Source organism: Polistes canadensis, unplaced genomic scaffold (assembly GCF_001313835.1).
Source record: "Polistes canadensis isolate GaletaPanama2010 unplaced genomic scaffold, ASM131383v1 scaffold_37, whole genome shotgun sequence".
Taxonomy (NCBI): domain Eukaryota; kingdom Metazoa; phylum Arthropoda; class Insecta; order Hymenoptera; family Vespidae; genus Polistes; species Polistes canadensis.
The window spans coordinates 522702-548733 of NW_014569584.1; the positions used below are offsets into that span (position 1 = coordinate 522702).

The 26032-nt window shown below is 29.5% G+C and overlaps 1 protein-coding gene across 2 annotated transcripts in view; it reads left to right on the forward strand.

The window, feature by feature from the left end:
- The window catches only part of LOC106784537 (alkaline phosphatase-like), a 123117-nt gene that overhangs the window by 89297 nt on the left and 7788 nt on the right, over nucleotides 1–26032 (forward strand). For both annotated transcript variants that reach the window (XM_014744209.1, XM_014744210.1), the window contains 3 exons: nucleotides 452–659; nucleotides 1226–1366; nucleotides 2373–2567. In XM_014744209.1, the coding sequence (XP_014599695.1) occupies nucleotides 452–659; nucleotides 1226–1366; nucleotides 2373–2567 (544 nt within the window). The remainder of the gene's footprint in view (nucleotides 1–451; nucleotides 660–1225; nucleotides 1367–2372; nucleotides 2568–26032) is intronic.

A 26032-nucleotide genomic window follows, 5' to 3' on the forward strand; every position in this document is an offset into this window, starting at 1 on the left:
TATATATTAAAATATATAAATTATATTTTAGTTTATATATTATAGCATAAGTTTTTATTTCTAAATATATTTGTTTATTACTTTATTGTTGTTCTTTTAAATTTATATCCGTTGTATCGTTCAAATATATTAATCATTTTCAAACGTATAACGCAAGAGAAGATTTGTTCGTTCATATCCAACAAGCGAATTCATCGAACCAACAATAATTCATCGTATTTTGGTACGCAATAGTACATAGCGATAGTGAGTTAAATCGGTACGCGTTGGTGCTTTTGCACGGGCACACTAGTTTGTTTCAGATATAAAACAAAAGCTCGTTAATCTGAATGCGTAAACTTTTTTAACTCTATTTACTAGGATTGATATTATAAATTAGATTATGTTTTAATTGTTCAATAACGAATATATAAAATTCTATATACGTTGACAATGATTTATTCAATTTTAGGTAATTCTTGGTGGTGGAAGGCGTCATTTTGTTCCCAAAGTGACATTGGATCCGGAAGAACCTGACAAAGAAGGCAGAAGATTAGATGGAAGAAATCTAATCGAGGAATGGTCTCGTAATAATCGTATACGAAAAGTTTCCTCAAGATACGTCTCCAATAAGGAACAATTCGACAGTGTTGATCCACGACAAGTTAATTACTTGTTAGGTTAGCTCAAATACAAATTTTCTATACATTTAATTATAAAGAACTCGATTCGATTTTGGTCTGGCGATAAAATAAAATGAAAAAAAAGAAGAAGAAGAAAAAAAACAAAGAAAAACAAACGGGATGGTTTAGAAAATATAAAAAGTCGGAACTTGCGTGTTCCGCTGATTTAATTTACTTCTTGTTTTATTTTGTTTTCTATTTTATTTTTCTGTTTTTTTTTTTTTTTCTTTAAACATTGCATCCATACTTTTAGATTAATAACGTAGCAATTTATTTGTACGGTTAAGCTAGTAGTACTGTTCGTTTTATATTGTTGATTCTTTTCTTTTGTAGCAATCCTTCCGTTCTATACACACGCGTCCTGTGTGCGTGTTATTTGTCAGTGTGTTAAAACACAATATTCATTCGGGCATAAAATGTCGCGTTTGGAAATAACAAACACAAACATATACATATATATATAAACACATGTATAGGAATTGTGTATAAAGGAAGAGAGAAAAAGAGAAAGAGAGAGAGAGAGAGAATGGACATGTAAATAAATAGCTATACTTATTTTAAAGGACTATTCGCTTATTCTCACATGGACTTTGATGTGGATCGCAACACGAACAGTACTGGGGATCCTTCTCTGACAGAGATGACCTTAAAGGCATTGCATATTCTCGCGAAGAATCCGGAAGGATACTTTCTCTTTGTGGAGGGTAAGAAAAATTAGAAATATTTTTTTATCTTCTTTTTTTTTTTTATGCGTAGACTTAGAAAAAAAAAACTGATGTATGTACTTATATAATATGATAAAATAAAATGAAGATATTAAATACCATTGATAAAGGTTTTAATTAATATGTACAATTTAATTAATTTATTTACGAATAACTTCATGCCGTAAATTTGAAATCGTTTTGCCCGCGCATCGTAAAAATATCGACAACTTCGTGGTGTTGATTTTTCGGTCGCATATAACTTCACTTTCCAAAATGCGCCAAAAGAAGTATATAACTTCAAAAACATATAATATATTTCGATGAATATCATAAAACTATGAGCGTGTTTCTATGGACGATCGATTACGTGAAAAAGTCTTACAAAATAAATAAACGTTGTATATATTATATTTTTATTTACTAGTCTCGACGCGACAAGTTGAAAACTATGTAATAAATTTCATGGGAAATATTCTGAAAAATATCAATATTGTTTCGCCGCGTCTCACTGTGTTAGATTTTATTTCTATTTCAAAAATCACTTTTTTCTTCCCGATGATGTTCGATTCTATGATATCAAAAATATAATTGAAAATGATATGAGAAAAACAAAATATTGTATTTTTTACCCAAGAACTGAACTGATTTTTTACAGTTACCGAACGATAAACAAGACAAAAATAAAATATATTGTATAACAGGAATAAATGAATCTTTTCAACGTTGGAATCACATGACTCGAGTTCAATGATTTTTTCTGTTTATGCTTGGAATTGTAAGAAACAAATTTACGCGTAACATAAATTTCGACGCGTTGCTAGTATAGAAACGAGACTCTTTTTTTCTCAACGTAAAATAGAAAAAAGAAATTGGGATAGAAATAAAAATAGATTCAAATATAAATATAGAAATAGAAGTAGAGAGAGAGAGAGAGAGAGATTGGGAGAAAGAGAGAAAACAATAAAAAGAAACCGAAAGAAAAAATTGACGATTTATGTTTCAGGTGGTAGAATAGACCATGCCCACCATTACAATAACGCTTATCGCGCCCTAGACGAAACCTTAGCGTTGGAAAAAGCAGTTCGAGCAGTCATGAAGGAAGTTGACCTTACGGAAACTCTGATCGTCGTGACGGCCGATCATTCTCACGTTTTAACTCTTGGTGGTTTGGCAACGCATCGTGGCAATCCTATACTGGGTAAGTTATGTTTAAAAAAAATGTATATATAAATATTTTCTTTTCCCATTTCTTAAGAATAATAATAAGCCTAGTTTACGTCAATAAGCGTAGTGAAAAGATGGAATGATTGAAACGTTCCTTTCCAAAAAGATAGCTGAATAAAGAATAAAAAAAAAAAAAGAAAAAAAAGGAAAAGAAATGAAAGCAAAGAACCGGGATAAAAAGTATTTGGGACAGAGTTAGGGTTTATCTTTTTTTATCTTTCTTTTTTCGTTCATCCTTTTCTTTTCCCTTTGCTTCTTCTTCTTCCTTCTTCTTCCTTCTTAAGAACACAACGTCAATTTATTATATAACTCTCATTTTGTTCGGCGGGAATAAGAGCCGTGAACGACCACCAGCATTACTTTTTTCTTCAACGTGAAGTTTTCTTTTCGTTCTAACCTACTACTACTACAACTACTACTACTATCTACTTACTCTAAGAAAAGTTTGAAAAACGGTTGTCCTTGATGCAATACGGTCCGATCTCTACTGGTAGGATATACATTTTTTTTTTTTTGTTTTTTTGTTTCATCATGATACTACGTTCATCCAAGACTACAAACTCTCTTCCTTATGCAATTAAATTTCCGAGAAATATTCATGGTGGTGAAAGCGAGAACATAAAAAGTATGGTACTCGAAGTTCTCAATTTTCTTCTCTGAAGTCTCTTCGACCTCATTTCTTTTCCTTTGCCACTAAAATATCACAAAGTTCGGCGATAGAGAGAAGAGAGTACTTGATCAAAATTAAACTCTGTTGCTAACGCAGATACAATCCAGAAGCTGTTATTATTCTCTCTCTCTCTCTCTCTCTTTCTCTTTCTTTTTCTCAATTCTACGCGTAACATAACATTCTTCAATTTATTTTTCTACTCCCCCCGATAAAACTTACGTACACACCCACGTTACTTATACGTCCTACTATTCTAAAGAAACATACTTTTTCCCTCGTATTTATCTATGAAAGGAAAACGAATTTTACTGTATACTATGTTATCCATATCTGTGCGAATACTAACAATAGTAATCGCTTTGTAGTCGGGAACTCAAACGATTGGATTATACATACATCTTGATGGACTTCTAGATTATTTCGTATACGGTAAAGTTGATTTATTAACTATTTTAAGCTCTTACTTTAGAGAACTCCACTTTTGCTGGCAACTCGAAGCTTTTGAAATAAACCGAGCTTAATAATGAGAATGGGCATTTCATCTTTCTGTCGAGCATTAAACTGTATTAGATAGGAGTAGTAAAGAAAGTACTAGAAGCCGACTATATGCTATACGCATATAAGACTAATGCGAGAGCTTAGATTAGTGATGAACGTGTATAATACTTTCGGTTTTCCTAAAGCTAAGCTTTACTTAAAGCTCCGCTTTCTGACATTTTCACTATATCTCTTTATTATCTTCTCCTCGTAATAACGTACTTTTTACTCATTGTCACTAAATATATCCAAGAAATATTCTTAAACATTAATCTTACATCTTTAATATACACAATTATGTCACTTAGAATCTCAATTTAATATTTTAATCACTTTTTTCAACAAACTTAAATATAATATTTCATTTATTTCTTTTTTAAATCTTTATATTTATCGTTAGAATTTTTTTTCCTATAGCCAAATCAAATAATTATCGTAATAATTATAAAAAAAAAAATACACTATGAAATAAGATTTGACGACATATCATTTTCTTCGTATTTATTATAAAAAAAAAAACATTTTACGAGAATGATAATAATCAATGAATAATAAAAATCAAGGTAAGAAAACTACGAAGAAAATATGTTTCTAATATTTTTCTTTAAAATTCTATAAAGTGACAAAGAAATAAGCGGAGAAAATCATCGATGAATGCGTCAAAACGCTTTTTCTCTTTATCCGAGAGAAATACTTCGTCACGAGGGACTTAAGCAAGACCCAACGAAAGTTTAGTCCTCGATACAATAAAATCCAATCTCCGTCAACAATTGCGCAAGCTTGAACTGCTCACTCCCTGTCTATCTACCTTTAAATTGAATTTTTCAATAGCAAAATGTAGAAGACTGTATTTCAGTGACATTTCAATTCGAGGATGCTCTCGCATCTTTATTCAAAAGATTTTCAGAAATTGTTATTATTCAAGGAAAAGCTTTAAATAAAAAGAAAAAAGAAAAAAGAAAAAAATCAAAAAGAACAAGGACATAACACACTCATATTTTCGTTACGTTTCCCTTTCGTAGCAATTTTCCGCTGTAGTACGCGTCCGACTCGCTGTGCTTTCATTATCACTCACTTCTTTCTATTCGTACTAAACAAAAAGAAAAAAGAAATAAAGAGAAAGGGTACCATCCAACCGGAAAAAAAAAACAAAAAAAAGAAGGAACTTAGTGAAACACTCAATTTTCTGCTTTTACTTTAAAGTTTTTCGCGAAAAATTACGTAACCGATAGATGTTCATTGTTTTGCACGCGTTTACAGGCTGTATGTACGATAAAAAATTGATTCAACGAAAGATTCTGTACACACGGGAGAATACACGAATTTGTATGCGTTCGTTGCATAGATATATTATATTTATATATTTTAGGAAATATATTGAAATGTTAATTAAAATTAAATTAAATTTTCGACAACGATTATATGTAAATAATATATCACACATATGCACATACAGTGAATCACGAGAATATTCGTATCCTCACTGTCTATTTCAGATAATCAATATTTTCTTATAATACAATTCAGTACAATGCCATGCACGGGAATATGTTGATTTAAAAACTGCTCTATTGGAATTGCATAGAAGTCCCATCTTATTGAACAAACACATTTTCCGGTATATTCTCGCCATTTTCAATGATTTCTACGGTTTCTACGATTCAATATAACTCCCACTGCATTGAATATTATACTTAAAACTTTGATAAACTGAAACAAAAACGCATCCCCATAGAAAGAATTAAATGATCTTTCAAATGTCGTGCCCACTTAACGTCTATTGCTATTTTAAGTTTCTGAAAAAGTTAACATACTTCTTAAAAAATCAATCCAAAGTAAAATGAATTTGTAATATACACCTTGACCACGTGAAAAAATTGTTCTGTCTGAATGTTTTTTGTAAAAAAATGATTAAATTTTATAGTAATCTTTGTAAACACTTGTCGTTTTAATATTCCATATACCATAGTATATCGAATAAGATACTTTAAGATTCCACCCAAATAATTAGTATTCTGATTTAGGCAAAACAGAATACTAGTCTAAAACATTTACGATAAATTTGAATTTTTCTTCTTATTATCCGTTCATGACTTTAAATCCTAGATGATCGTTAAAATTGTCTTAAAAAAAAGTTACGATTTTAGGTATTCATAAATGCATGATAATGTGTAAAAATATAACAATGATCTTTATAACTCCCACGTGATTTCGCTTGGGAAAAAAAATGTTCCGTATAACTTGGCGTCTCCTTCGATAACAAAAAAACTCTTGCTTTAAATATTTTTACATATCACTAAAATTGTAGAAGTTTTTTAGGTTGTCGATCTTAAGTAACTCACCCGGACTGTACTATGAATGCATAGATAGACATAAAATATCTTTTTGTGATGCGATTAGTATTATTTGCCTGATTATTAAATGATATTTGTATTAATAAAGATTACGTATAAGCTTGCAATCAAAATAAAACTATTAGTAAACACGTACCCCTATAAATGAACGGTTCGAAATCTGTATAATAATCGTTGTGCAATTTCGAAACGATCAAATCTACCGCGTAGATTTTATTATACGGTTTATACGTTACATGTATGTGTTAAGCTTATTGGAAAATTTCTCATCATAGAATAATCTCCTTTGGAAAAATTCTTTTTTTTTGGTTTCTCTTTCCTGCGTTCATCATTAAAACATCATTAAAAAATTGCTAATAAAATCAATGGCAAAGTGTCATCAAGGAACAAAGTGTTACTCGTTGCATCTGGTTTTTCAACATTTAAATTCATATACATATGTATTATGTGTTCAAGCCTCTTCCTTATTAAGCACAATCGTTATTCGATATTTTGGTTATATATTGATGGTTCTTACATATTACTATTCTGTATATTATAATAATTGCACTTGTGTTTTGCTTGGTGTAAACTTGTTTTCATTTGATGAGTATGAATACACATGTGGTATAAAAGTTCTTCGTAAATAAGAAATTTACCAATCAACAAATATTATACAGTAAAGTGGTTCCCAAACTTTTTCGATTTTCACCGTCCCTGCTGGATCCAAATTTTCCTAAGGTATCCAAAATATGAAATTCTAACAAGTATATTTTGCGAAATAGCTAATCATTTTTTACAAGGGTTAGATAAAAATAAAGAAAACAAATTGTAAGTTACAAAATAATGTAATAAATAATTATATTAAATAATAGGATGAATTAGAGCTTGTCTTTTGCGAAGAAATTAGAGAGGATGTCGCAGTGCACATTTTGGAATCATTGGTATAGTATGTTAACAACTTTTTTACCAAATTTTATTTGAAATCATTCCTGTCAATATTATCGTATATTTAAAATATGTTTTTGTATTTTACATACTTAATCCAATTTTACGTAATATTTTTCATGTTATAGTTTATAAATAAAATTTAATTATACATATTATTGTAATTGAGCAAATTTGTTTCACATTATATTTAAAAAAAAAAAAAAAGAAAAGTGATTATTCGCAGAGAAATTAATTTCTATCAAATTTTATAACGAACGATTTAATATTCTATAAGTTATAATAATTACGTGACACTTTCGTTGCAATTGTCCTTAAAATATCGCAAACAAATATATTATACATACATATATATTATTTGTGGATGAGTATAAATGTTTTGTTCGTTGAAACGAAAGAGACATGAGAAGAGTTGGGGATGTGAAAGAGGATAATGGAGGGGTTTCGAAACAAGACCGAGCCAAGTTTCATTCCTAATGATAACGGATACAAGTGGCAAGCGTTAAATCATATCGTTCGGAGTGAGTTTTGTAGTGAAATACGACCCGTGAAAGAGATCTGATAAATTTCTAGTAACTGTGTGTATGTGTAAAGTGAACGCAGGCTAGAGAGAGTATGGGTCTGATTTTTTATTATTCCCTACCCCCCCCCATCCCCCAATTCTTGTTTGTACTATTTTTTTCTCCTCTTTCATCATTCTCTCTCTCTCTCTCTCTCTTTCTCTCTCTTTTCTTTGCCTGAAAGCGGCGTATGAATATTCAAGAATTTTACTATTCGCACTGTCCTCGTAACGATCACGGACGGCGGTAAAAGAGCTATCGTCGTTGTTGACGTTTGATATCATGTTGTAAAAAAAAAAATTAGAGAGAAAATAGGGGGAGAGAGAGAGAAAGAGAGAAAGAATGAGAAAATGAGAAATTGTTACGGGAATACGTTTTTCTCTTTCCACGTTTTTCCATTGTACATAATCAAATGACTTCATGATCAAAAATATGAAAAAGTATCTCGTTCCGCACGAGGGATGACTTTTGTAATATTCGCGACTACTATGTACAATATTCGATAGAAAACGATGTGGGCAAATTTCCCGAGAATTTGCTGACAAAGATGAACTATTATTCACTGCCTTTCTCTATCTCTCTTCAACTGTCATTTTTCATCTTCCTTCTATTTTTGTTCCTCTATTCTTTCTCTTTCTCTCTCTCTCTTTTTTTTTTTATTTTTCCTCTTTTCTCGTAACGAAATGACAAGAGTGGAACATGTATATTAACTATTTTTCGAGCTCGATGGAAACATTTTTTACTATTGTAATGTGAAATATATATATTACATTAGTTCAAGTAAATTTCCCTTTAATATGAAACATCTGATTTTCAAAACTTACCTAACACACGAAGATACCTCTTATTTTTTTTCCAATAAAACTAACCTTAATATACGATGAAATCACACACACACACACACACACACAAATATTATAAGTGTGGAAAATAATTAATAATTACAAAAATTATATTTATTATAATTTAATAAATATATATTATATTATATTATATTATATTATATATTATAATATAATTATATTTATTATAATTTTTGTGTTAGTTTTTTATAATAGAATAAGAATTGATATAGATTTTATAAATTTATTTTATATTATATAATTTTGTTCGTATTTTACACGTTGATAACATGAACGACGCACCTGACGCATCACATTTTTCTCAAATCCAATATAAAAGCAGCACATATAATGCATACATTAGTTTCTATTACTGTCATTTTTATAATTGTCACAAGAAAATAAACATCAGACATCATTTATCGTTACCTGAATTTTGTTGTTTAATGATTTTTCATAATAAGCTTTCTTTTTTTTTTCTTTTTTCTTTTCAGTTTTTTTAAATTGTACTCATACCACTTTCAAAAGAAACGGCTCACAAATGATATGAAAGAATAAATAAAAAAACAAACATATAAAAAGTAAAAGTATAATAAATACATTGATTCATTTCAATATTATTGTTTCCTTTTATTTGTTTTTTTTTTTTTAGTTAAGTAAATATGTATACAGATACATTATATTTGTCCCATATATCTTGACATATCGCGTTGCGGTTAGCCAGAAACGGGAAGATAAGAAATTTTACATCCGTCGCAGTGCGTCGCAGTGAACATTTTTCTTCACTCTACATACAATACTAATTCTTTTCTAATTGTAATAGCCGTCCGCATGATATTCGATTCTCTTCTTAAGAATCGTATTTTTTTTTTTTCGAGAAGAAGAAGAAAAAGAAGAAGAAGAAGACGAAGGTAAAAGATATCGATTTAATTTCAAGCTAGTCACTCGTTACCTTTCCGATAGAATAAGGACACCTTTAAATCTTTTGTAAAGGTAATTACGAATTTACAGTACTAGCTATCGAGACACGTTTATCGTCGTATATTTTCTTTCTGATCACTATCATTTGATTTGTTTATTTTTTAAATCAACGTATGTATTTACAAACCGTCTCCCACCATACTAATCCAAATGTTATTGCAATAGGAATGTCTCATTATATATTTTTAACGTAACATTCACGAGAGAGTAATGTAACATCTCGTTTACAATTGTCGTAACTTGTGTACAAAGAATCGAATCGATTAAGAGATTTCAACGATTTTGTTACTTCTTTCTTTCTTTTTCTTTTTTCTTCTTCGTGAGCTCGCAAACGGTTTAGAATCAATCCCGAAGAGAATCATTTGCAACATGTTCGCTCGAGTGCAATGACCTGTCTTCATGGATCTCATTCAATGGACAAATTTTCCTTTTAGAGAAATTCTATAAGAATATAGAAAAAAAAAAAATAAATAAAAACTAAAGTGATATAGCAATAGAAAATAAATCGATGAAGATAAAATTTGCGATTGTTAAGAATTCGAGGGTGTTAAATCGTAACTTCAAAAAAAAAATCAAACCAACATTAAGGAAAAAGGAAAAATGCAACAAATAATACATTAATCGGTAAATGGGTGGAAGCTCGTAATTTTCCAAGCGTTTAATAAAGTCGAATTTATTTTTCCCCGTATTTATCCTTTTCTTCCTGATTCCTCCTTCTCTTACTTTATTCCTTTCATCATCATCCTTTTGCTACTTTTCCAACAATAGTAACGGCAACAAACCTTCCGAGGTGTCGGATGACGCAATTAAATCCGCTACGGGTCTGATAATTTATTTGCCCCGAATTTCATAAAATTTTACGAGTATCGTCTACGTATAGGGTTGGTAGGCTCGTTTGGGGTTGGTAGGGGTTGGTTTTATTGCGCGAGTCCGAACCATATTCGTTAAGGAATTAATTGCATTTACAGAACATCGATTTAATTCGGTAGATACACGTACATACATAGATATCGATAGAATGAACAAGCCGGCACGTAAATTAAATATTTTTAATTGACGATTCAACGTACACGCTCACGGTCCACTTTACTTCGTGTTGAATACGTTTCGGTCGAGCACGAATCATATCTTAAATTTCTTTTGTAAGACAAGAATACTGATATCTAACTAAAAAGTTATTTTAAGTTAGATCACGCTATTATATTTGTGTGAAAATTTGACGAATATAACCTTAACGTCGATCTAATAATTTTCTAATTTATTCGCATTTATTTATAAATACCTCACGAATATCTTCCTTTAATATAATATTTTTTAATATTTAATTATGATTTAAATATATTATTATATTTTTTTTTTTTTTGGAACTACTCCTTTCTCTATTTTTTTTTTTTTTTTTTTTTTTTTATTACTACCTAGCAATTTTTTTTTACCTCCTTTCCGTGCTGTAGCCTCGAGCCCTTGGGAAAAAAATTATGCTTCTCTCTCTCTCTCTCTTTCTCTCTCTCTCTCTCTCTCTCTCTCTCTATGTCCATCTCTTTCTAATCAAAAGAATCACGTATTACCACCCGAGCCGGCTTTCAGCGAACGCGTTCCCACATAATCGTGTTCAGAGCGTGACCTATCCAACACATCTTATATTTTTACGATTATTTTTCATTCGGAGCTTCTTCTTGGCAAACGTAGCTACTACCCCATTTGGAAATAGTATCGATATGTCATGGGTCATTTCGTTCAAGCATTTACATAATGATGTTAAGCTCAAGAAAAATATGAGTTTCTCTTAGTATGATTATCGTCTATTAGTATTCTACGCGAATACGTTGTTACAACGTCAAAGACAATTTTCATCCTATATTTCCGTAATAATCTATAAAATTAATTTTGAGATCGTTATAAAAGGGTGAGGAGGGGAGGGAGGAGGGGAGAGGGAGAGGTCTTGAAATATATCTATGTATTATAATACAATAATATAGTATTATCTATTATTATAATCTATATAATAATATATATAATAATATTATACATCTATGTATTATAATACATATATACATATCTACAGAGTTTAACTTAACTTTTTGAGCTTATTTATTCCCTCCATTTCTCTCCCATTCGTCTCAAACACGAAAATGATCTATTCCCAAGGTCTTAACTTGAATATTTTCCATGATGATTAAACGAACTCGAAAACCATTTCGATATTCGACCAATCGGCCGAGGTAAATCCAGGTCCTCTTCGTATTTCCGAAGGATTGAAATTTCGTCGAATATTTTCCATTCGAAGAGGTCATTCCACTCGACTCTCTATACTGTGATCTATCTGGAACAATGGCGGATGAGGTGAATTAGCAAGATCGATTGGTTGCCGGTGTAGTATATAAAGCAACGCGTTTGATGTAAGGTATACGCATACGAAACTATTAAACGTGTACATGTATGTGTATATGTATATATATATATATATATATGCATTATATCTATATATGTAATTCGTGTAATCATGGTACGAATTGGAAGGGACTTCGTAATTGGTGCCATGAGAATGACTTGAAATTTATTGGGTTTGATTAGGAACGTCTTTGACGTAGGAAACGTTAGAAATCAGCCCTTTGAACAATACCAATATATATACATTTCGTCATATGTTACTTATTTGGTCCGTTATAATACAAACATACATATATATATTTATTAAAGTTTTGAATTTTGTGGCAAAATATTTAATATTGCCATTTGTTAATGTTGTCTCTCTGGCTTTTATATTTTATTATAATATGTTTATTATAAAAAGTAAACAAAAGTGATATTTGTATAAAATGATTTTAAAAAGAAGATAGAAAAATGTTAAAGAATTTTTTTATTCAAGATGATAGTAATATAGTATTAGGAAAAGTCATTGGTGAAAAAATGAATAATTGGAAGATCGAAGCAGAATATTTTTTCCGATTTTAATCAAGAAATGGTGATAACGAAGAAAGAACGCATTTAATTGCAGGGAAGCAGAAAAAAGAATAGAAGTATCCTTGAAAAGTGCGATCGATTTTTCGACTATATTTTTCCGCTCGACCTCTTTTGATGTTTATACATACAAATGTGCCTCCAACTACACGCACACACACACACACACACCTGCGAACTCACGTTCCTTTTTTTACTCCAACGCATTTTCCACGTTATAACCATTTACAGATTAAAGTGGGTCACTCTTCGGTGGTTTCCACAGTCTCAAGAGTAAATTTTCCTTTAAAGGGTTACTCCGTTCGATGAGACATCTCGTTCGATAAGAAATTTTCATATTTTCTACGCTTTTGTCTTGGATAAAGTGGAAAAACGATGTATTTAGGTTAACTTTATATGTTTATATTATAACTGATAAGAAAATTAATCTCATATGATATGCTTGATCGTTTCAAAAACATTATAAGATGCAAAAATGCACAAACGAATTACTATTTTTACAAAAATAATAATATTATTTATATTATATCTAAAGTAGATGAAAATATTTTTGTGAGACCAATTTTGTTTCCATTGTGTTTGAGTAAGATATTATTATAATAATCAAATGTTTTTCTAAAAATAAAATTTATATCAATTTAAAAATTTAATAATCCTAAAAAATAAGTTATAAGAATTTTGAAGTTTTGCATTAGAAACAAATATCAATTATTTAAAATTTACAATGAAATGTATTTACAATGAAATTTACAATGTATCTATTTTGTATATCTTTACACGGTGATTCTTCTTTCACTATTTCACAGACTTGTAGGAATGATAGAAGAGATCATTATAAATAATTTCCATAGAAGAACCAGTGTCCAGAAAGTTTTTTATTCTACAATGTTACTTATAATTAGAATGGGTAACACACATATCACGTTTTGTGATTATCAAACGAAACGTTTCCAGACACGAGTTCCCATTCGAAAGTCGTTCATAATGATTTCCTTTGTGTTTCTATTCTAAATGTTTGTAACAAAGTCATAAAATGATCCTGTATAAACTTTGATGTATATTTTATAGTTAATGTATATATTTCGAGCATTGTATACAGCACAGAAGGCAGAGAGAAGTGTTATTAAACTCGTGTAAATGAAATTAAACGATAGAAATTCATGACTGTATACACATTGTCATTTATAAATTTCGGTTAATTTACAAAATACATTGACCGTAACATATATAAGTATTTCTTAGTGTACCAGTAGAAAATCTTTTTAAAACTTATTTTTTATTTTATTTAGCATATCCTATTATTATTGTTCTACAATAATTATACTATTATAATAGTTTTGGGATGACCAAAAAGTTTATACTAAATTATGAATATATACTCGATATATATGTGCAGTAATATAATAGTGTCATATATAAATACTGAAATGTAAAAGTGATTTTTATATATTTTCCGTATATATTAACATTAACTTTCGAGAAACACAATCATATATAAATAGTTTTTATTTTTGACAATTTCGTAATTTTTTTTTAATTATCTCTATATTTTATCTAAACTATATAAAAACCATAAAAGTAAATGACATTTCTCTTTTCCTTTTTCTCTCGCTATCAACTTATCAGATAATAGATAGTAAATTTAGTATTACTTTTTTTTTAACTCATCATGTTCTATTATTACTGCTAATATGATAATAGCAGTATTAGTTTCCTTTCTCTCTATCATTACGTATTTTTGTAATTTTTATTTCTTTCTCTTTTCTCGAAAGTATGTAAAAAAAACCACCATAGAAATAAATTATGTTTATCTTTTTTCTCTTTTTTCTTACTGTTATCTCTCTTTACATATCATATTTATTTTTCTTCGCGTTGATCTAACAAATGATAAAGGAAAATAACACGTTTCTACTTCAAACACATAATATATACCTTTAAATGTTCACTATCGGTGAATTTATAGCTAGGTTTATATGCTCTTCTTAACCCTGTCTCCGAACTATGGCGTTCAGCTTAAGCTTAAGCTTGAAACTTAAGCTTTCAACCTAAGTTAAGACTTCCATCGGACGCCTTCTTCTTTTCTCACAAAAGTAATATAAGGGGCCCATTTCTAAAGAAACTTAATGGAAATCTAAGATATGCTTTTTCTTATTTGTCCTTACATTCCATAGGAACAAACAAATCGTTATTTTTTTTTTCTCTCTTGCTTTTGCTTTTCTTTTATCGAAAGATGAAAATACGATCACAACCTTTTCAGCAATTTTGTAAATTCGAAGAGAAAATATCGTACGTATGGTGAATTTGTAGGCGACGAAAAGTCTCGTAGAGAAGCTTCTATTTCTAACATTCTTACATACGTATATACATATAAACATATACTTATATATACTTGTTTCCTTCGAGTAGTAACTCATCATTCGAATGACTTACCAAATAGGGAACTTACTGAAACTTTGTAAAAGTTTCTGAATTATACGAAACGTAAAAACTACACAGGAAATGCTCACACACAGACACATACACGCATAAATATATATGCGCTACTACACGTTTTATATATCTATGAGATACGTGTGAAAATAACATAAAGATTTTTCTTTGTAGTTAATTTGTTACCTTTTTTCAATATATATATATATATATATATATACTATGTATATATATATAATATCTACTATGTATATATATATATATATACATAGTAGATATTTACACAGTGATCAAATAAAATTCAAATATTGTTGTATTTTTTCTCTCTCTCACTCATACATACTCTCTCTCTCTCTCTCTCTCTCTTCATTTTTCCTGTAATTTCCAGGATCTCGTAAAACAATACAGTAATAAATTAGTAAATGTTTATTTATGGCTATTCCATGGCTATTCACCCACACGATTGCTTGATTCGTATTTATTTAAATTTGTTTAATAAATTTATCATTAATAATAGTTGCTGATTTTATAAACTTTGTTTCTGAAGCATTTATAATATTTATTAACCTTCACATAAAATACCGGTTTGAAAAATGTTTTAAATCATGAATTATTTTATTTGAAAAATATTATATTTTTATTTTATTATTTTTAATTGAATGGAATATCAAAAACCAAAGATAAACTTCGTATGTTAAGGTTCGTTAATTCGAGCCAATTTAAATGAGTTTTATTCATTTAGTACAATTTAATGTTTTATTAAAAAGAGTTTTAAACGAAAGAAAAATATAAATAATTATTATGAAAATACTGTGTATGTGTGTGTGAGAATGAGAGAAAATTCGAGAGTGAACAAAGAGGCGGTGTTTTCTGTCTCATATAAATGAAATTATATAAACCTTTCAATAAACATTACTATAACAATATTAAAATAAAAATAAAAATTTTAAAGACTTCTAAATCTTACAATACTCTATACAATGTGAACGAAATAGAACAAACTAGGCCAACTATACTAAGTACTACACGTCTTTTCGGGAAATATTTTCCGAATTATATATATGTACTAATAAACACATTTTCAAAAATTAATTCTGCACGAAGATGTTTAAATTGTTGCAAAAATAATGCTTTATTATCATTCAACAACAACAGATTAAATTTCTAACTAATTACTTACACACAATAAGAAAAGTAATTGAATTTTAATTTCTTTCATTCATATACAAATTATATTATATTTTTAAATTAGAAAAGTTAATGATAAAATTATTAATTTTAGAACAAATTTATGTACGCACTTTTCAAAGAGTTTGCCATAATTATATTAATTGGTTAATATATAAACATGTGAAATATTCTTTTCCGATAAAAATTAATAACACCGTTAAAGAAACAAAAAAAAAGTTTTTCAGCTGCAAATGAACTTAAACAACTAACGAAACTTTTATTAATAAATCTCATAAAGAATTATATTATATATATATCATAAGAATTATATTATTATATTATATACCATGTTATTAACAATAGAGAAAAAAGTTAATCCATGCATAATTAAATCTAGTCTTAACTAATTGTCAGTTTTTTTTTCCTTAAATTGGGTTTGTACTAATTTCAACAATAAAAAAAGTAATGCACACAGATTACATTATTACTGACCATCATTTTTTTTTTCGATAAACAAATATAGATGCAAAAAAATGTTATCATTAATAATACATACAGGAGAATAGCAATAATATCTATTTGAAACTTTATCAGTTAAATGTAGTCATTCGTGGAAAATTCGCTTCACTGATCAACACGTTAATCGATCGTAAAAATACAAATTTGAATTGTAGATTCGAAAGAACGATATCATCCGTTCCATTCATTAGCAGATAATAATGGCTCAACGAATCGATCATGATATCTAATAAAGAGGAATAGCAAATCGAAGAGATGAAGAGAACTAGCCACTCGGTAAATTGCGCTGACTATTTCCTTTTTCGAGGTTAATGTCGAATAAGTTTTGACCAAAATGGAACCTTCGTTAGTTAAGGGGGGTCGTTCCGATTCTACAAATGAATAATCTAATACAAGGAAATTCGAAACAGAAAGCCATTGTCGAAATTACATATCCTTTTATTTAGAAACACATAGGGTGTTCCTAAAAGTTTGGCTAATCTATGATAATAGTTTTACTTGTCATGTAAATCATATATATATATATATATATATTATATATTTATAAATACACATAAACAACAGAAAAGAAAAAAGGGAGAAAGATAGGATAGGATTCGAATCGTAACGTGAGACGCAATGATGCGTAGCAATGAATCGAAGCACCTTTTTCGAGAATTGGAACCACGAAGTAGCATTAGAGTTAAATGTAGAAATAAAAGGAAAGGGAAAAAGAAAAGATTGGTGGTGGTATGGGGACTGGTTGAGTTGGGGTGTTATGGAGAAGACATAAAAAGAGGTTGGATGGGATAAAGTATGACACAGGCCATGGTAGAAAGTGCACAAGTAGCCGATGTAATTCGAACCGAGAAATAAACGTGAGTTCTTTTGGACTTTGAAAGTTTTCGAGACGCAGCCGCTACCCTCAGAATTTCCTCGAAGGCTCTCTCTCACTCTCCTTTGAAAAACCAGTTCATAGCGTTTATACTTACAGCCCGAATTGGGAAAAAAAAGAGTAAAGGAAGGAAGGAAGGATGGATGGGTGGGTGGATGGATAGGACCAACCCTCGTCAGACTGAACCACCTCGGCTTTAAACTTCTCCTATCTTCTTTTGAAAACATTTTCTTCGATTTAAAAAGCTTGAATAAGATCAGAATAAAATCACAAGAGCAGCAGCAGTCTGCGAATTATTATATTCATCGATTGTGAGAAATATTTTAAGGAAGGATTTTGTTCTTCTTTTTTTTTTTCATTTCATTTCATTTCGTTTTTAAAAAATCGTAACATCTTATAGAAATAATTCACGTTCGAAAATAATATTTTTAATATATCGGAGAAAATGATTTTAAAGGATAGGAGAATAATATAATAATTGTCGAGAACACATAACTGACGGTTTCTTCTTTAGAAATTATTTATCGAATAAATTTATTTTGCTTCGTATATTATCGTTTTCATATTGAAACAAAAAAATACACGATAGAATTTATTTGTCCTGCAATAATATTTGTCGTTTAATAAATTCTGATATATATATATATATATATATATACGTGTGTGTGTGTGTGTGTGTGTGTGTGTGTGTGTGTGTGTGTGTGTGTGTGTGTGTGTGTGTGTGTGTGTGTGTGTGTGTGTGTGTAGGGGAATGAAAAAATAAACGAATTTAGTGAAACTAGAACGTGATGAAATGTTGAGATCGTCATTTTCAAGAGTCCTCGTTACGTACACAAACTCCGAGAGTTCGTCCTCTGAACTTTATAATGTTTATGTTACTCAAGCGAGAATTCCCGTAAGATCCAATCTCTCATGGGGTATTTCAGAAGACACGAGCAATCTCCTCGATCTTAGACACCACACGGAAAGAAAAAAGAAAGATAGAAAATCGTACAAATCTTTAATCGTTTCTTCTCTAATTCATTGATAGTAGAGGGAAAGGATAACAGAATTGTTTAAGTTGGTTAGCTAATTAATTTTGTTTTCTTGCAAACTATCGAAAAGCAATTAATTATTTTATCTTTAAGATAAATTTCAGAAGTTTGTTTTCTCTCTCTCTCTCTCTCTCTCTCTCTACAACGTGACTCGGCTGTTTTTGTGAACTTTAAATCATGACATACTCATCTATATTTTCGTGACGAGAATGTCGCGAGACGAGGTAAAATACATACAGAGAGAAAGAGAGAGAGAGAGAGACTTCTAGCGTCATAAACATGCCGAGGCATGCTGGCATGTTTATTACCAAGGCGAATGCCGGCAAAGTGCTGGCGTATTCGCGAACTTTCCGAATTGATGGAACCCAGGATAAACGCATTTCAGTCAGGCTCTGTTCGGTGCTAAAAAGCGAATAACTCGCGTTTGCCAAAAATTGAAATGCGAAGATGAGTCGACGAGGGCTATAATATGTTTTCAGATTATTATTGTTAACGTTAAGGTTAAAAAAAAAGTAGTATAGAATGTGTAGTTTCTTCAAACATTTATATTAATGAGTAACACATATGTATATCGCTGAAAAAGAGGACAATATTTGAGATTTTATTTCTTTTTACTTAATCGTGTCATTATTAAATGATTTAAATATCTTTATTAAGTATATCAAAAAATAAACAGAGCACAAATTTTGTCATTTTTCTAACGTCATTATCTAAAGAAATATGTAGTAACAATAAAAACAAAATCGATTTTTTGAAAAATTTACATAAGAGTTACCTTTTCAGGATACAAATATTAGATTAGCCTGTTTATCGTCGTCTGACACCTTGTTTTCTTTCTGTTTTCTTTCTATTAAAATTAGATTCTTTTTATGTAATAGAAGAAAATTTTAAACTTATAGTTTCTACAAAAATATGTATTTTATATAGAAATTTTGTTAACGTTCAATTAGCGAGAAACAAGATACATATGTATCGAGATACATTTTTTATTTTATTTATAAAATTGATTTTGGGTAAAACATGAACGATATCAAATTGTATATTGTAGAAAAAAAATAAAAAGAAAAACGATATTTATCGTACATTTGTCTAAAAATGTGTTTGTGGTAAATCCAATGCTAAAATGACTATACTTGCAATAAATATGTTACCGTCATAGCCGGAAATTTCACTCTTTTGCAGATTGATTTATTACTCAATTATGGTATTCTACGCGTAGACAAAAGTGTGCACTTTAATTTAATATAAAAATCATTAAAATCTATTTGCTAAAAGTATAAAAAATATTTGCTGAAACTTTTCAAAGAAATTGCAAAGATGCACCATTTACAGCATTGCATTCTCTGACATTTTCTGAACCTTACATGCTAAATTTATAACTCGATATGGTATGCTACGCGTAGACAAAAGAGTGTACTTTAATTTAATATAAATTTCATTAAAATTTATTAACTTTTAGTATAAAAAATATTTACCAAAACTTTTCAAAGAAATTGCAAAGATACACAATTTACAGCATTGCATTCTCTGACATTTTCTGAACTTTACATGCTAAATTTATAACTTGATGTAGTATTCTACGCGTAGACAAAAGAGTGTACTTTAATTTAATATAAATTTCATTAAAATTTATTAACTTTTAGTATAAAAAATATTTACCAAAACTTTTCATAGTAATACCGAGGAATTACTAGCAATTACTGATTTCCGTCTTTGACGGTAACAAATATATCAACTTGCAACAAACATATTTGAACTGTGTATCGAATCACAGAAATAGATTTAAGCGTGTAAGAATTGGGTAGGTGTGAATCGAATAAAAATATGACAAGAATCTCAGAGGCAAAATTTATTAGATCAATTCTCTAACGTATAGACATGCTTCTGACTTGCTAATGCTCTGAAACAACGCACGCCGATTATCCGTGATTTTATCTCACTTTGATTCTAAGAGGAGGAAAAGAGAAGTGAAAGATAGGGTTAGAAAGAAGAGAAGTGGGGGTAGATGAAAGACATTCTTCGAACGCCAGGAAACTTCTTGGAATACCGCGAGTTGCCTTGTGCAAGGTGTTAGGAAGCCAATGGCAAAGTTTGAACTCATTTATAAATTACCCATAGGCTATGGGAGTCACGACGCATCCCTTAACACATCACAAAAAGCTTCTTTCCCCTTTCTTTTCTTTTGTTCTTCCTTATTTTATCGTGCCAGCAGCTGATTCATGAAAAATTTCAAACCGATCTCTCTTCAGATCAAGCTTGCATGCTTGAACTAAAGCCATTAACCTAAATGCGTTGAATATAAGATCACGAAAGCACATCATGGAGAAAGTCACACGACTGGTACCGAATCACGAAAGCATTTTTAAATTTATACATGTATAAAGTGAATTACAAAAAATATTCAAATACTTTACAAAATTGAAGAAGATTTTTTTGTCTAAACCGTATAAAGGACTCAGAATTTTTCAATAGGAATAAATAAATAAATCCGTTTTTTACAAAGAGTATATTAAATCATTTGAATATAATCTTTCTTATATGTTTGATTACTGTTGTATCGAGAATTAGGAAAGAAATAAATTGTGAAATATTTTTCAAACAATTCGCTAACGTATCAGGTTATTTATTTATTTTGAAATAGATCCAGAACTAATGCAGAGGAGACAACAGATCCCATCTATGTAACCAAATGCGCATAAGGGCATCCAAAGCCAGTATCAAATATCAATAACCTGAGTATTGAAAACCTTCGTTCTGTTTAGTCTGAGACAGTTGGTCCTATATCTCAAGTGCATAAGAAATATCATAGCGAAATATATATATATCTATTTTTTAAAACTTTCGGTCTTATCTGTATTCTGTAAATATTAGTCAATTCAACTAATTCTATTAAAATAGTAGAATCTCCCTTTATTTGAAAATCATTTAAATATCGATTATTAACGATGCACAACGGTGATTTAAAATAAAAATTTGTTATATATGTTACCGACAAAGTTTGAAATCTGGCATTGTATATAATTCCCGGCGTGTTTAGGCAATGTATGAAATATGAGAATTATAGGTATTGTATAGAATGCTGGCTTTTCATACATCGACAGTAATATATATAGATAAACAAATTATTCGTTCCAGAATTAGCTGATAGGATCAATAAAATAAACGGATGTATAAAATGTATACATTTATTTATCTGACAAAAAAGTTTTTAATAAATAATTCGAAAAAATACTTATATTGCGTATTACTGCATTGCTACTGTGTAATTAAAAAATTATTTCTCTTAAAATATTTTTTCAAATACTTGATAAAATTCGCGAATGTTTTATTTATACTATAAAGTAAAGAGAAATTTGCGTTAATTGTTAAATAAAATATTCCACGCAAAAAAAAATAAAATACTATTCAATTTAAATAGGTGTTCGAATATTTCCGTAATTCACTGTTTATCCTCCTGACGTTGAATACCAATAACGTTGGATTTATTTACGTTTCGACGAGAAATTTAACCTCGAGGGAAGGAAATGTCGGAACGTGACTCGAGCTATTAACCCCTAAAAGTATACGACGAAAAAGAAAAAGAAACAAAAGAAAAAAAGAAAAAGTAAAAATAACAATAAAAAAGAAAAAATAAGAAAAATGGAGGCATAAGGGGAAATAGTTCGTTATCCTGTCGAGTAGCCCAATTAATCGTCAGGGTCGAAAAGAGAACTAGCCAAAACGAAGCGAGAAGAGTAAAGAATGTTTCTCGAGTATTTGCGCTTGAAGCGTACCTTTACACATTTATGTATATATATATATAGATACAAATATATATCGTGTCCGCCAGTTTGAAGAAGAATCTTTAGCATTCGGTGAAAGATTCTTGTCAAATAAAAGACTTTTTAAAGAGAACAACTAGTCCGGAAATCTCATTCAACGAGACAAGATTTCAAAATTGTACGGTCATCTTTCTAAAGCTTCATAGAATTTATTTCGACGAATGTTACTTCAGGAACTGCGTTCCATCTGTCATACTTTATTTCTTTCTTCTTTATTTTATTTCGTTATAGTTATTCTTCAAAGTAAGTATAATATCATGCGCGCAATGCACTTTAACTTATCTCTTTATTTCTGTCTTTATTTTCAGATCGCTTAGTAAGCTTATAAATCATCTCAATGGATTCGTACTTAATCTTTTTATTTTAATGTGAAATAATTTAAATTTAATATTTTATAAAATTATTATATAAAAAGTATGTGTACTTTAACTTATTTCTTTATTTTCATAATCGCTTAGTAAGCTTATAATTCATCGGTGGCTTTCTCTACTCATATATTTTGTGTATTTAATTTTGTATTTAATGAAATAATTTAAATTTAACCTAAATAATGTTATCTATATATTTATAGTAACATTTTTTTAATATAAAAAATCTCATAAACGAAGATAAACAAAGATAACAAATCCAGTAATATGTGCTCGATCCTTAATTGTATATTTTTGTAAGCTTTATACTATTATTTAAGGTGCATACAGTAGTCCCTTAATAATATTTATTCACTTAAGCATAACCAAGTTGAAAGCGTACTTCCTTAACATCTTTACACTCGCTCGTCGGAACGTGCTACTTCTTACAATGCTATTTTAATATTACTCTATCTTTTCCACGTAACTGAAAATACAAAAGCATCGCAATTAAATTGCAACCTACTTGAAATATTTTACGCTGCAACCTATTTAACAATGTCTTTCAACTATTCTTCGCTTTTTTCATTTCAATTTTCAAAAATATGATTACAGTAGACACCTTTATAACGCGATTAATATGTTGTACATTGTTTGAATCAACATTAAAGAAAATTACGTTATATGCAAATTTTCCTCATATAACATAAATTTTTTTGTTCTTTTTTCTAATGAAACCTTAAAATTAGTTCGTGATAAAATAGATACGTTATAGAATGAATAACTCGGTTTTTATATTTTTTTAGTTGATTTAATTAATGAATAAATTTATTTTCCATAACAAAAATCGTTATATTTTTATCTCAAAGCAGTCTCTGCCATTACGAAAAACTAATTTTATAAAAACACGAATATTCCTCTCTCTCTCTTTTTCTCTTTCTCTCTCATCTCATCTCATCTCATTGCATTGTTTCGAACTTTTTACTGGTTTTCAGTTAACCAAAATTAATAAAACATTTGTTCGTCTTCTTTTTTTTCTTTTTCTTTTCTTTTTTTTTCTTTCTGTTTCTCTAATTTCAATGTTTTCAAAAGAATAATTTTCAATCGCTCAAACGACAGATCCACTGCATCTACCAATCTACAAGGCGTCTACATTACGAAAAATGAACGTAATACATCGCGAGACGTGCTCGTGAACGTCCATTCCCGGTGAGAAGATCGCATTACGAGGAACAAGGGAGAAGGGATGAAAAGGGACGGATAGAAGGAAAAAGGTCTATGGAAAAAAGAGAGAAGTTTAAAAGGGCAAGAGAATTGCATGCACACCGGCGGTTAACTTAAAAAGTCTATGATGTATGATAGCTCATAGCGATATCATAAACAAAACGGGGCTCGGCTCGGCTAGATAACGTTGCTTTATTTTTTTTTTTTTCTATTACTTCTATAATATTCCATTCTCTTATTAGTTAATATTCATTATTCCGTGTCGGATCGATTTGTCATTCTATCTCATTTATCTCGCAAAGATATTTATCAAAAAAGTATACATATATAAATATATGTGTGTCGTTGTAGAAAATTTGTAAATTCGAAAGAGAAATATCATTTTTCATCATCAAAGAAGAAGAAAAAGAAAATAGAAAAATGTTTAATCCCAGGCAATATTTTGTCCTGTTATTCGCGAAAAAAAAACGATTTAAGAAAGATAAGTTGGCATGGAAAATCACAAATGTCACGGAATAATTTAAAAAACGTCTAACGTATTTGCACAACCAATAAACGGTTAAATTATACATTGTTAAATGTTGGATGGTTAGAGACAGGTGGTGGTCTATTTTTGAAGGTGCTTCTACTTTCGTACGAAGAATGCTTTTGAATAAAACATGCTCACCGACAGGCATGTCCTTGAAGTATACCCCTATCCTTCCATCTTTCTTTATTTTTCTCTGTCCTTATTTCACAGTATTTTCAACGCCTTTTCCTTTCTCGCATACCCCCCCCCACCCCTCCCACACCATACCCCGTTGACTTATTTTTTATTCTTTATGTCTCTTCTATTTTTTTTCTCTTGTCCAACCAGCCGTATTCTTTTTACTTTATTTCTTCATTGTTTTCTATGATATAAGAGGAAACTTTGAAAATTATTTTGTAATTGATTTGACGTAGACGTCAATATCGATACGCTAGATTAATCCCGGTAATATTGATAGTATGAAGTATTTACAGATTATTGATCGATTAATAAGCAAGAAATTCATTAATTTTCAAGTTTATCTTAGAAGTAACTTTCTTACTTCCTTTATTAATGTTATTAAATAAGTTTACGCGCATAGTGTATGCGTATAACAGTAATACCTATCATTTCAGATCTACAAAGTTTTCTCATCAATAAATATAATATCTATTAGTAATATAAAAGTTATAACATGTTATTTATATTAAGATATGTTATTTTATAAATTAATAATATTTTATCATCATGAGCTAATTTTAATCGAGATTTTAATTTCATCCGTTATAATTAAATAATCGACATAGTTTTCACCGATTTTTATAATAAATTCAAATATATATTTTTATATTATTTCTAATAAACTTTCAATATATTATGTAAACCGTTTTGTGTTCTGGACAACCTTTTGCCATTTTTCTGATAAAATCTCTATTGTCATAATGTACAACTTCTATGGGATATTTTGTGAAAAAACTACGATAAGTGATTTTCAACAGACCCCTTATTAAAATCAACTTTACACAATTAAAAGAGTTTTATAAAAATAGAAACAAATAAAATAATCTAATGATGCAAAATCAGGACTATATGGTGGATGCATCAAAACTTCCAAACCAATCTTTCTCAATTTTTCACCACTTTCTTAATTTTTAACTTTTGACTGAAATAATAACTAACATCACTTTTGTTTTTTTTAAATTAATCTATAAAATGACAAGCGAGTATATATATATGATAGGATTTAATTAATATTATCCAAATTATGCAATTTTAAGGTCATCTAATGAGAAAATCGGTAGAAATCTTGTCAACCATCTAATATATTCTTATTTCTCATGATAATATGCAAATCCGTGGTTCGATGCAACGTAAAAAATATTTTTTTCCTTCCTTCAGCAATGTTTTTTTTTTTAGGATACCTATCTATTTTCTCTCTCCCTCTCTCTCTCTCTCTCTCTCTCTCTCTCTCTCTCTCTCTCTCTCTCTGTTTACGGGCCGCAGACTCTCTTAAATTAAATTTGGTGACCCGTGTTCAAATACGAATTCGGCACCACTGACGTAGAAGATATATCGATCTCGGTTCTAATATAAAACAATGGTATTGTGGGTAAAGGAAAAACAATATCGAATATTCGAAAAAAAATGATTGTAGGATAAACGTGCCTAACGTGTGTCGATCAC